The following is a 13,417-nucleotide window of genomic DNA, read 5'->3' on the forward strand; positions in this document are numbered from 1 at the left end:
TACAAAAAATGTTCAACATCACTAATCACCAAGAAAATAAAAATGATAATAACAATGAGATCTCATTTAATACCTGCTAACATAGTATCACAAAGACAAAAGATAAGTTGTTGAGGATGTAGAGAAAAAAGAACTTTGGATGTAAATTAGAATACCCATTATGGAAAACAGTATGGAAATTTCTCAGAATATTAAAAGTAAAACTACAACATGATCCAGCAATCCCACTACTGGGCATATATCCAAAGGAAATTAAATCAGTATGTTGAAGAGATTTCTGCACTCTTATGTGTACTACAGGACTATTTGTGATAGTTCATTTATGGAATCAAAAAATACCCATCTATGGATTGATGGATAAAATGTAGCAAAAATACATACAGTGGAATACTATTTGGCCATAAAAAGAATGAAATCCTGTTATTAATAACAACATGGATGAAACTAATATTATATATTAAGTGAAATAAGCCAGGCAAATATTGCATAACCTCACCATGCCCAGCTAAGGCAATTAATTCGCTAGACAGTTATACTTAATCATTCCACAATGTATACTTCAAAACACTAAGCTGAACTGGGCGTGATGGTCCATGGTTGTACTCTCAGTGCTTGGGTGACTGAGACAGGAGGATCACAGGTTCATGGCCAACCCCAGCTACTTAGAGAGGCTCTCTGCAACTTAGTGACACCCCTGAGTAAAAAATAAGGCTAGGGGTGTAGCTCAGAGGTAGAATATCCCTGAGTTCCATCCCCAGTACCACACACACAAAAAAACCAAAACGATCATTTTATATATGATAAATACATATAATATTATGTATCAATTAAAAAATTGTCATGCAAAGGGTGATGTGTTCCTATAGTCTCAGCTACCTTAGCTACTTGAGAGGTTAAGGCAGGAGAATCACTTGAGCCCAGGAGTTCAAGGCCAGTCAGGGCAACATAGTGGGACCCCATCTCAAAATAAAATAAAATTAGACTTAAACCATTCAAAACATCATATAGAACAAGGAAACAAATAAAAGTTAGGGTATATAGCTGGGCGTGGTGGTTCACGCTTGTAATCTGAGTACTTGGAAGGCTGAAACAGGAGGATCACAGGTTCGAGGCCAGCCTCAGCTACTTAGTTAGGCCTCCACAATTAAGTGACACTCTGTTTCAAAATAAAGAATAAAATTCGGACTGAGGATGTAACTCAGACGTAGAATCCCCTTGGGTTCAATCCCTAGTACTGCAATAAAAAGTTAGGATATATAAAATATTATTAATCTGTAGTTGTTTTTAGATTATAATACTAAAGTGATTTTCACTTTCCTCTTGTGGGTTTATTTTCTATAACAGGCACATATAAACTTTATACACACACACACACACAAATCTACACAAGCAATCAACGTAAAATGGAGTATTATTACATTTCTTACTGACTATCCTATTAGTCAAGGTATATTTGCTTACCATGGACCTAGACTAATTTACTATAATTTCTACAGTAGTAAGGAATATTTATTCCTTTCTGTATGGCATTATAAACACTGAATTCAAATTTTATACAGGGAATATATATTCCTGTGAAAATAGTTTAGAAGCATGAAATGCAATGGAGCAAAACTTAATGTATTTTTATACTTTAATTGGTGCATTATAGTCTCACATCCTCATATAAACAGCACTTGGTGAGCTTTCCCCAGCTTCTTCCCCACTCCCCTCTTCATTATACACACACTGGAATTCCCGTGTATGGACAAAACATCAATGTACTTCTTCTATTTGAAACTTCTGTGAATTGTATATAAAGAAATCACATTGTAGATTATTTGATTAAATCTAAAATGCTAAAATAACACTGGAAGGCATAAGTTCATGGATAGTTTTCTATTCTCCTAAGTAACTAGGAACATAGATTACGTCTCTAGTTATGTTAAAACAGGTTCAATAGGAAAGGTATACTTATGAAAAATGAAAAGAGGAAAAATAAGGAGCCTGAGACCGGAGGATCGTGGTTTGTCAACAGTCTCAGCTACTCTAAGTAGGCCCTTTGCAACTCAGGGAGACCCTGTTTCAAAGTAAAGAATAAAGAGCCGGGCGTGGTGGCGCACGCTTGTGATCCCCGCGCTTGGGAGGCGGAGACAGGAGGATCGCGCAGGTTCGAAGCCAGCCCTGTTTCCGAATAAAAATATAAAATAGGTCTGGGAGTGTAGCCCGGAGGTAGAAGAGCTTCCAGGAACCCCAGTACCACCAAAAAAAAAGTAAAGCACAAAGAATAGGGCAGGGGGTGTAGCTCGGAGGTAGAATGCCCCTGGGTTCCATTCCCAGTACGGAAAAAAATAAAAAAATGAGCAGAGAAAGTACCTATATTAACATGACACTTTATGAAAAAAAATCTGTAAAGCTGTTGCAATGCCTATGGTTTTGTTTGCTATACCTCAAACATTTTATATGAAAGTATTGTGCTGTTAATATAAAGTTGCTGTGCTTCTTAAACCCAGATGATTAAAAGCAATACCTTTGTGTGCTTCTTCCTACCACCATTTTGAGGCCCTGAGGCCCTGAATATAATATTTCAAAATGTTTATATTAATAGTATTTCCTACGATAAAAATAATAGTTAATTATGAAAATTTGGGAGAAAACAAAAAAATGAAGCAGCTTTTTTGTTTTGAGGTACTGGAGATGGAACCCAGGGGCATTCTTCCTCCGAGCTCCATCCCCAGCCCTATTTTTTATTATTTATTTTTTGAAACAGGGTCTCACTGAGTTGCAGAGAGCCTCACTAAGTTGTAGATGAGGCTGTCCCCGAACCGCGATCCTCCAGTCTCAGCCTCCCAAATGCTGGGATTACAAGTGTGTGCCACCACACCCCGCGAAAGCAGCTTTTTAAAAGGGTGTGCATGCCACTTTTGAGATAGTGGCCATCTCTATATCAAGTGATATAGAGGCTTCAAAAGAAATAGTTTGGAGGATTTTTGAATATAAGTCGAAAGAGGCAAGATGATACATAGATCAGGGGCTTGAAAATATCTGTGCCATGTCTGTGTGTATCAAAACACCACTAGAGTAGAAATCAAACTATGGAATGTATAGTAGAGTTTGTTTATTATAAATATAACCTGTGGTTTGGGACCAAATGTAGAAACTAGAGCATAATGTTTATTTGGGTCTGTTTGCTGTACAAGTCCTCATCTCCTTAAGTCTCACATCCATTGTTATATAGAGAGTGTGGGTAAATATATCAATTTAGTTACATAAATTGTGTTACAACACTAGAAGTGTAATAAATATCATCTTGCCTCAGAAGAAAATGGGTTTCCTTTACGTCATTTCTTAGATTTAGTTGCATCTACGAGAAAAGTGAGAGTATATGTGCTTTTTGGGGAATCAATGGTACATATTCAATAAAAGTATCTTTTAATATATAAAAAAATAAAAGGGTGTACATGTGAGTACAGCTTTAATAATGATCTCATGGTATTACACAAGATAAATATTTTAAGTGTTGCAAAATGTTTATGACATAATGCTAGGTTGAAAACATGCAAGATAAAAATTTTACAAAAAGAATGTCTTAAGTGTGTATATATATATATATATATATGTATACACTTTTATGTATTTCAATATTTGTATAATAAAACACAAGTACTATGGTGAAAAACAGAGGCTTTATGGCAGCAGTAGGACTCACATCTGTGCTATGTCAGATCTTGAATTCTAAAGATTAGAGAGAGGAAAGCTAATATATTTTAATCAAAGTAATGGAATCCAGACTTGATTTGCCTAGCTGTATGACCTGGATCAAGTATATTTAATCTCTTTAGGCCCCATTCCTTAGCTCTGACATAATAGAATTAAACTAGATAAATGATTTGGTACCATCCAGCTCCAAGATTCTATAAATCAAAAGAATGGAAGCAGGTATTGCCAGAAAGGAAGTTCTTATGTTTGGAACCCAAATCTATAAAGCCAAACTAAGTACAGTTTTAATGATAGTAAGAGCCCTCATGCAATTCAAGGTGATATTCATATATTTAAAACAAAGTGTATTTTATTTGTTATACCACTAAATTCTAACAATACTTACAGAAATAAAATACTTACATATGTTCAGCTGTCGTATGAAGCTGGATATGTTGCTATGTTTAAAGTATCTTGGAAGTACTTTTTGGGCAAAGATTTGTTTGTTCATAATGCAAAAGCTCTGACCATTCTAAAAATAAGAGAAGATAAAAAAAATTGTTATTTAAAGCCGGGAGTGGTGGCACACCCTTATATCCCAGCATTTGGGAGGCTGAGAAAGGAAGACCATGGTTTGAAGACAGCCTCAGCTACTTAGTGAGGCCCTTTTCAACTCAGTGAGACCTTGTTCCAAAATAAAGGATAAAAAATAGGACTGGGGTATAGCTTGCAGGTAGAACGCCCCTGGGTTCCATCCCAAGTACTGCAAAAAAAATGTTATTTGTAGAAAAAGTGATGTTTCAACAAAGCAACAAATCAACAGCAATGCATCTGTTAACAAAAATTGGAAAGATATGAAAATATAAAGCAAAAATTTAGTATCATTATATTTGGAGACTTGAAGAGGGGAACACCTCAATGGTCATGATGTACATACATAAACATATCAAAGCAAATCAATGTGTTGAGCACTGGAAAGTGGGAAGGGAAAGTGAATGGGGTGGGAATTGGGGGAGGGCTATAAAACACTGTACATATATGGCTCTATCACCTTGAATTTCATCAAGATGTATGATTACAATGCACCAATCATAATATATATATATATATATATATATATATATATATATATATATATAGACTAGGGGCATAGTTCAGTGATCGTGTGCACCTTGGGTTCAGTCCCTAGAACTGGGGGAAAATATCCTATAAGGACTCTGAATATATCATAGAGTGAAGCCATGTAGATTATTATGTTTTGAAACAGGGTCTCACTGAGTTGCAGAGAGCCTCACTAAGTTGTAGCTGAGGCTGTCCCCGAACAGTGATTCTCCAGTCTCAGCCTCCCAAATGCTGGGATTACAAATGTGTGCCACCACACCTGGCGAAAGCAGCTTTTTAAAAGGGTACAAATGTGAGTACACAGTAGTTTTTTAGCCCTCCCCCAGTTCCCACCCCATTCACTTTCCCTTTCCACTTTCCAGTACGCAACACATTTATTTGCTGGCTTTAAGAGACCCCTGTTTCCAAATAAAATATAAAATAAGTCTGGGAGTGTACCCCGGATGTAGAATGGTTCCATCCCTTGTACCACCGAAAAAAGAAAGAAAGAAAGAAAGAAAGAAAGAAAGAAAGAAAGAAAGTCTTGCTAAGTTACAGACATTGGCCTTGAACATCTGATCCCGCTGTTGCATCCTCTCATGTACTGTGGTTATTATTGGCCTCTGCTACTCTGCCCATCTGATAAAAAAATATTTTATTTTATTTTTGTGGTATTGGGGGATTGAATCCAGGGGCACTCTACCATAGAGCTTTTTTTTGGTTTTAGTTTTTATAACAGGATCTCGCTAAATTGCAGAGGCTGGCCTTGAACTTGCAATCCTCCTGTATCAGCCTCTCAAGTATTGGATTACAAGCATGTACTACCATACCTGGCTAAAAGTTACGTGTGTGTGTGTGTGTGTGTGTGTGTGTGTGTGTGTGGTGTGCTGAGGATTGAACCCAGGGACATTCTACCTCTAAGCTATACTCCCAGCCCGATTTTTTATTCTTATTTTAAAACAGGGTCTCACTAAGTTGCAGAGGGCCTCACTAAGCAGCTGAGGCTGGCTGAGAACCCAGATCCTCCATTCTCAGCCTCCCAAGTACTGGGATTAAAAGCGTGCTCCACCACGCCCGGCTAAAAGTTATTTTGAAAGTAGGGGAAGTTATAATATACATACAGTATGGATTTATGTTTTACTCATATGCGGATCCCACAGAAAACACACAATATCACTCATTCGCCTAAATTATAAATTTAATATGTTTAATGAAATTAAAACAAATGAATTGACTTCAATGTTATGTTGATCAAATTTTACTTTTCATTTGGTGTAAGATTTAGAAAAATCGGTTTATATGTCATTTCCCCGTCAGTCATCTTAATTCCAAAAGGTACCAAGAAAGAAATGAAAAATGTTTAATTAATTCTAGCCTAGTTTGTTCTCAGACTTCCTGAACCAATATTATTGAATATATAATATTTTGGAGGGAATGAAATGTCCTTAACTGGCATTGCCTCTCAGAAACTCTTGGTGATATTTATAAACCATAGCAAGTTATTCTTGGAAGAGAATCCCCCAAATCTTCCTCAGCTCAAGCTTTTCTCAGAATTGACTGGACTCTGGAGATAATACCAGAATAACAGGGGAAATGCATAATATCAGATTAGTCTGTTTCTTTCCTCTATCCACCCTCTGTGTAGATACAAACAAATGGCGACTTAATTAAAAGTAGTCAGATCCAGGCCACGCGGCACACTGGTAATCCTGGTACTTGCGAGGCTGATACAGGAAAAGTGCAGGTTTGAAGCCGGCCTCGGCAACTTAGCAAGACCCCCACCACCTGTTTCAAAAGAAAAATAAAAAGGACTAGTGGTAAAGCTAAGAGGTAGAAGGCCTCTGGGTTCAATCCCCAGTACAAAAGAAAGTGTTCAGAAAGTTAAATTCTAGAAAAAATAGCTGTAAAATGGACACATCGTATCTGAATAATTAGAGGTTTGATAATAATGTGTGATAAAAGTAAAAGCAAGCCGGGCGTGGTGGCGCACGCTTGTAATCCCAGCATTCGGGAGGCTGAGACTGGAGGATCGCGGTTTGCGGACTGCCTCAGCTACTTATTGAGACCTTGTTTCAAAATAAATAATAAAAAATAGGGCAGGGGGTGTATTTCGGAGGTCAAATGCCCCTGGGTTCCATCCCCAAACCCACAAAAAAAGTGAAAGCAAAGCTAAGCAAGATGACCTACACCTATAATCCCATATAACCCCTATACTTGGCAGGCTGATACAGGAGGACTACAGGTTCAAGGCTAGCCTCAGCAAATAAGCGAGACCCTCAGCTAGTGAGACTCTGCTCCAAATTTAAAAAAAAATTAAAAGTATGGGAGTGTACCTCAGTGGTAGAGTGCCCCTGGGTTCAATCCCCAGGACCACAAAATAAAGTTGAAAGCAAAAGATGATGGTGTATGTTCTAATTTAATCACATTGTGTATTTTGGTCCACCTTTTACTTTAAACAGTGAATACTGGAAAAAGGGAATCTATCAAAAAGATAAATTGGAGTTGGAGATAAATTGGAGTCAGAAGGCTGAGACAAGGGTGTGGGTTACAAATCCAAAGCCAGCCTGAGTAGTTTAATGAGATACTAACTCAAATTTAAAAACAAAAAATGAAAGAAGAGAAAAATAGCAAAGGGCTGGGGACCATTCCTGGGTTCAGTCCCCAGTACCCTTTCCACACACAAAAGAACTTCCAGGTTCTTACACACTGAATCTCAATTTCTTATACACACTCCCAAGTTCATATACATTGATCTTTCTTGCTCTCTCTGGAAGGATGTGCTTATGTTTATAAATATATACACATATACACACACATACACAAATTAGATTTTACTTAAGTTGACTGAAGTAGGACAATGCTAAATATGCTGTTCTGCAAGCCTCGTTCCTATACAGAAGTATGAGATGTATAAAGAAAATACATGTATCACCTCTCTGAAATAACCACCGTTTAATATTTTGGTATATTCACTTAGTCTCCACTTAGCAAACTTTCTATAATAAACATGAGCTATATTTAGAATTTTCAAACTTAAAAATATGACTTCACCTGGGTGTGGAGGCACACGCTTGCAATCCTGGTACTTGGGAGGCTGAGACAGGAGAATCGCTGTTTGCAGATAACCTCAGCTACTTAGTGAGGTCCTCTGCAACTCAGTGAGACCCTGTTTCGAAATAAAGAATAAAAAATAGGGCCAGGGTGTAACTCAGAAATAGAATGCCCTAAATTCAATCCCCAGTACCAACAATTATATATATATATATATATATATATATATACACACACATATATATGTATATATATATGTATGTATGTATATGACTTGATTTTACAGATACCTTTGTACATGCACACGTGTGCATGTGCATGCGCACACACATAATTTTCATAACTCGACTACCTCATAAAGTTGTTACCTGTACTATTATATCTCTGTTCCACCAAAATAATATGAAAATGCCTCACTATCCAGGTGTGGTAGTGCACACCTTTAATCCCAGTACTTGGGAGGCTAAGACATGAGGATCACAAGTTTAACACCAGATCGGGCAATAGTCTAAAGTAAAAAAATAAAAAAGACTGAGTGTGTAGTTCAGTGATAGAGTACCCCTGGGTACAATTCCCACCCAGTACTACAAAAATATAAAGAAAAATATATAAATGCCTTATTATCTTAGATAATCTTTTATAAAGTATATCTTCTCATTTCAGGCCCACTAAGAGCCAAGATACTACTGATAAATTTGCAAAAGAAAAGCTGGTTTCCAACTGGTTCTGAGCTAGGTTGGGGAAAAAAGTATATCAGAAATGTAAGCAGATATACAAATCCCTAATAGATTCTACATATGGGAGAAAACGTGATACTTTCAGAAATTACTATAAACATATGTTATTTTCTTCATGTGTCTTGGTTATTTCACTTAGCACATTGTGAAGGAGCAACATTCTTAAGATGATGAGAGTCTGGATAACCATAGTCAATGATCAACAGTTTTTAACTACATACTAACTTGGTTACTAGGAAATCCCCGGGTCAGAAGCAACAGCTCTTAACTCAGAGAGGCACTAGGTGGCACTCTCTCCCACCCCACCCCACTAACACCAGACAGCTTTAAAAATGTTCTAGGTCCTCTCCCATTTCAATAGAAGCAACACAACTATACATATCTAGTTTCAGTGACTTGGACACAGAGGCTACATAGTATACATTAAAATGAAAATAACTTACTATTTTTCATGGGGCAAGGTCTGGGCTCAATGTCCGTTTCACAATAATAATAATAGAGGAAGTTGATATCCACTAGCCGAAATAAGTATCTCTTCCCCCATATAGCCAAACCCCAAAAGAAGAAAATAACTGAAAGCATAAATGATATATAAAGAAGACTTCTTCTTAAACTCACTTGACAATAGGCCTAGGTTTAATCTATGTAGATAAACGCAAATAAATTCAAATTGACTTAATTAGTATTTTATTGTACTTTTCAACTTCTTAGTTTAAATTCCAAAAATAGGGGTATGTATATTATGAGTTAAAAGGGGTTTGAAAGTTAATTTCTGCCCCCAACAAGCCTTTAAAATAAAGGGCATAAAAACAACAATAAATAATCATACTATATAAATGAGTAATATCAATGAGGTACAGAGAATGCATATAAATTTTTTTTAAAAAAGAAATCCAATATATAACTTGGAAATCAGATTTTTTACTGAGGTGGTGAGCTTTAAATTATTTTGAAAGCTAAATAGGATTTCAACAAGGCAATATAATTTCGTTGGAACATAAAACACATGTAGGGAAACCTAGAAAATAAGACTGAACACAATAATGTGAGGATTCAAGATGTGAGAAACTTCAAGCAGATAAACATAAATCATATAATGATAAAATAGAAGGAATCAAAGAGATCATCAAGTCCATGACCTTATTTTACATACGGGGAAACTGAGGTTTAGACTAAGCTCTAACTTCCTAGTGTCACATGACTGAATTAGTGACCAATCTAGATCTTCTGACAACTGATTGCTTTTTGAACTAGCATGCTTTTTGAACTAATTTTTGAACTATCATGTTGACCATCAAAAGAAGACTGAAAACCAGAAGTGGTGGCACACATCTGTAATCCTAGTACATGAGAGGATGAGACAAAGATTTCAGGTTCAAGGACAGCCTCAGCAAGAGCAATACAGCAAGGCTTTCAGCAACCTAGCAAAACAAAAGAAAACAAAAATAAATTTTAAAAATTAGGGGTATAGCGCAGAGGCAGAATGCCCCTGGGTTCAATCCCCAGTAAAACACACACACACACACACACACACACACACACACACACACACACACAGAGAGAAAAGAAAAAAGATTGAAGCAAAGTTTCATTAACATAACAAAATCTCAATATAAATATATTAAACAAATTCTTCAAAGGTGATGAGAATAACTGGAAATCAATTTTTATTTTAATTTTTTAATTTTTTATTTACTTATTTATTTGGTGGTACTGGGGTTCCTGGAAACCTTCTACCTCCAGGCTACACTCCAGAACTATTTTATATTATTTTTATTTGGAAACAGGGTCTCTTAAGCCAGCAAGACTGACTTCAAACCTGCGCGATCCTCCTGTCTCTGCCTCCCAAGCGCGGGGATTAAAAGCGTGCGCCACCACGCCCAGATACCTTTTTAATTTAAAAAAAATTTTATTGGTGCATTGTAGTCATACATTTTTTTTGGTGGTGTGTGCCACCACGCCCAGCTATTTTTTAATTTTAAAAAATTTTTATTGGTGCACTGTAGTCATACATATTTTTTTTGGTGGTACTGGGGTTCCTGGAAGCCCTTCTACCTCCAGGCTACACTCCCAGACCTATTTTATATTTTTGAAACAGGATCTCTTAAGGCAGCACAGCTGGCTTCGAACCTGCGCCATCCTCCTGTCTCCGCCTCCCAAGCGTGGGGATTACAAGCGTGCGCCACCACGCCCGGCATAGTCATACATATTAATGGAGTACAAGATGGTAGAGGCATACATGCACGCATCCCCTATTTAGTCCTTCCCCAATTCCCACCCTAGTTTCCATTTTTTAAAAATAAAAAACAGAAATCAGCCAGAATTTATGCGCATAAACATATGGGAAGTCACGTGTGGTGGCACCTGCCTGTAACCCCAGAATTTAGGAGGCTGAGATGGGAGGACTTCAAGTTTGGGGCCAGCCTCAACAATTTAGAAAGATCCTGAGCAATTAATTTAGCAATATTCTGTTTCAAAATATAAAGGGAAAAAAAAGACTGGGGTGAAGTAGGCAGTGGCAAAGCACACTTGTAATCCCAGTACTTAGGAGGCTGAGACAGGTGGGTTACAGTTTCATAGCCAGCCTCACCTACATAGTGGAGCCCTCTGCAGCTTAGTGAGACCCTGTATCAAATAAAGAATAAAAAAGAGGGCTGGGGGTGTGGCTCAGAAGTAGAATGCCCTTGGGTTCCATCCCCAGTACCAATAAATAAGTATATATAAATACACAGGGAAAATTTAAGGGTTTGTTCCTCAAGATACTTATAAATCTGATAAAGGAAAATGGGCAATGATTAAATAATAATAAAAATGAAAAGGAAGTGAATAACCAGCTTCCATTCTTACCCTCTTTCCTATTCTTTCTGTTACACTGGCCTCCTTACTATCCTTAAATGATTCAAACGCAATTGTTTTATGACTTTTATTTCACCATGCCACTTTCTGTTTATAATACCCTTCCTGTAAGTCGGGCGTGGTGGTGCACGCTTATAATCTCAGCACTTGAGAGGCTGAGACAGGAGGATCACACAGGCTTGAAGCTAGCCTCAGCTACTTAGTTAGACCCTGTTTCCAAATAAATTATAAAATAGAATTGGAGGTGTAGCTCGGAGGTAGAAAGACCCTGGGTTCCACCCCCAGTACCACAAAAAACCCTTCCTATAGACAGCTATATATGTATTCTATCATTTTATTCCAGTTTTTTTTATTAAATTTCACCTTTTCAAAGAGAACATCCTATATAAAACAGTATTTTCCGTCGCTCTTTATCCTCATACCATGCTTTATTCTTCTTGATAGAAATTACCACTCTTTGGAAATCTGTACTTGGGGAGCTGAGACAGGAGGATCACAGGTTTGAGGACAGCCTCAGCCAATAATAAGACCCCGTTTCAAAATTAAAATAAAAAGTAGGGCTGGGGTGTAGCTCAGGGTAGAATGCCTTTGAATTCAATCCCTAGTGCCACAACACACACACACATATGTATATACACTAGCATATGTATACACATATACACATATATACCTTAGCATAGAAATCAAATGTTCAATCCCCAGTACGAAAGAAAAAGATAGAGAAAGAGAGAGAGAATGAATCACTATTTGGTACTATTTTATTGTCTAAATGTCCTGGAATACAATTTTTGTGAAGACAGCGATTCAGTCTCTCTTATCCACCACTATAATTCAACCACTTAAAACACTGTCTGGTACATAATAGGAATTCAATAAATATTTGTTGAATGATCAAAATTAGCAAAGTATCTACAATATGAATCAATAAATACTAGTGTTATAGAGTAGTAATGAAAACATAGACACTGCTGGGCATGGTGGCACATGCTTGTAATCCCAGAATTTGGGAGGCTGAGACAGAAAATTGCAGTTCGTGGACAGCCTCAGCTTTTACTTACTGAGGTCTTTTGCAACTCAGTGAGACCCTGTTTCCAAATAAAGAATAAAAAATAAGGCTGGGGTATGGCTTGGAGATAGAATGCCCCTGGGTTCCATCCCCATTACCACACACACACACACACACACACACACACACAAAAGAAAAACCAGACACTAAACTGGGTGTGGTGGCACATGCCTGTAATCCCAGTATGTGGGAGGCTGAGATAAGAAGTTGTAGGTTTAAGACCAACTTCAGCAACCTAGCAAGGTCCTAAGCAACTTGCCAGACCCTGTTTCAATATAAAAATGGGCCAGAAGTGTATCAGGGTTCACTGCCATGTACAAAACACACACACACACACACACACACACACACACACACACACACCCCAGACACTAGTTGGGCTAGAAATGTAGCTTAGTGGTATAATACTTACCTAGCATGTATGACATCTTGAATTTGATACCTAGCACCACAAAAGCACCCCTAGATACTAAAGTCAAAGTCCTGGCATTTAATTTCTGACTCTACTCATTCATTGCATACTATCAGAGTTTTAGAGGTTATTTGGGGGGTTCTTTTCTGTTTTTTTCTTTTTATTCCTTTTTTTTTGGTACCTGGGATTGAACCTAGAGGCATTCTTCCTCTGAGCTACATCCTCAGCCCCTTTTATGTTTTGAAACAGAATGTTGCTAGGTTGCTGAGAAACTTGCTCAAGTTGCTGAGGTTGGTCTGAATCTGTGATTCTCCTGTTTCAGTCTCCCAAGTACTGGGGATTGCAGGCATGTGTCACCACTACCAATTTACAGAGTTTTTAAAAAGAGTTGACCTACTAACTTAATAGGCTGTCAATAATATATATCTGTTTTAACACAGCCTCACAGGCTTTAGTTATTATCATCAAAAAGTGTACATTTTCTTTTTTGCACCTTTAATGGGTTTAATGTTATAT

General features: G+C 37.3%; 1 protein-coding gene across 1 annotated transcript in view; it reads right to left on the reverse strand.

Moving 5' to 3' along the window:
* Positions 1-13,417, reverse strand: part of LOC308279015 (heat shock factor protein 3-like) — a gene marked incomplete at both ends in the record, with an annotated part of 58,967 nt that overhangs the window by 40,239 nt on the left and 5,311 nt on the right. The window contains one exon of the mRNA XM_080718984.1: positions 4,102-4,210. Within this exon, the coding sequence (XP_080575110.1) occupies positions 4,102-4,210 (109 nt within the window). The remainder of the gene's footprint in view (positions 1-4,101; positions 4,211-13,417) is intronic.

This window comes from Muscardinus avellanarius, assembly GCF_963383645.1.
Source record: "Muscardinus avellanarius genome assembly, chromosome: X".
Taxonomy (NCBI): Eukaryota; Metazoa; Chordata; class Mammalia; order Rodentia; family Gliridae; genus Muscardinus; species Muscardinus avellanarius.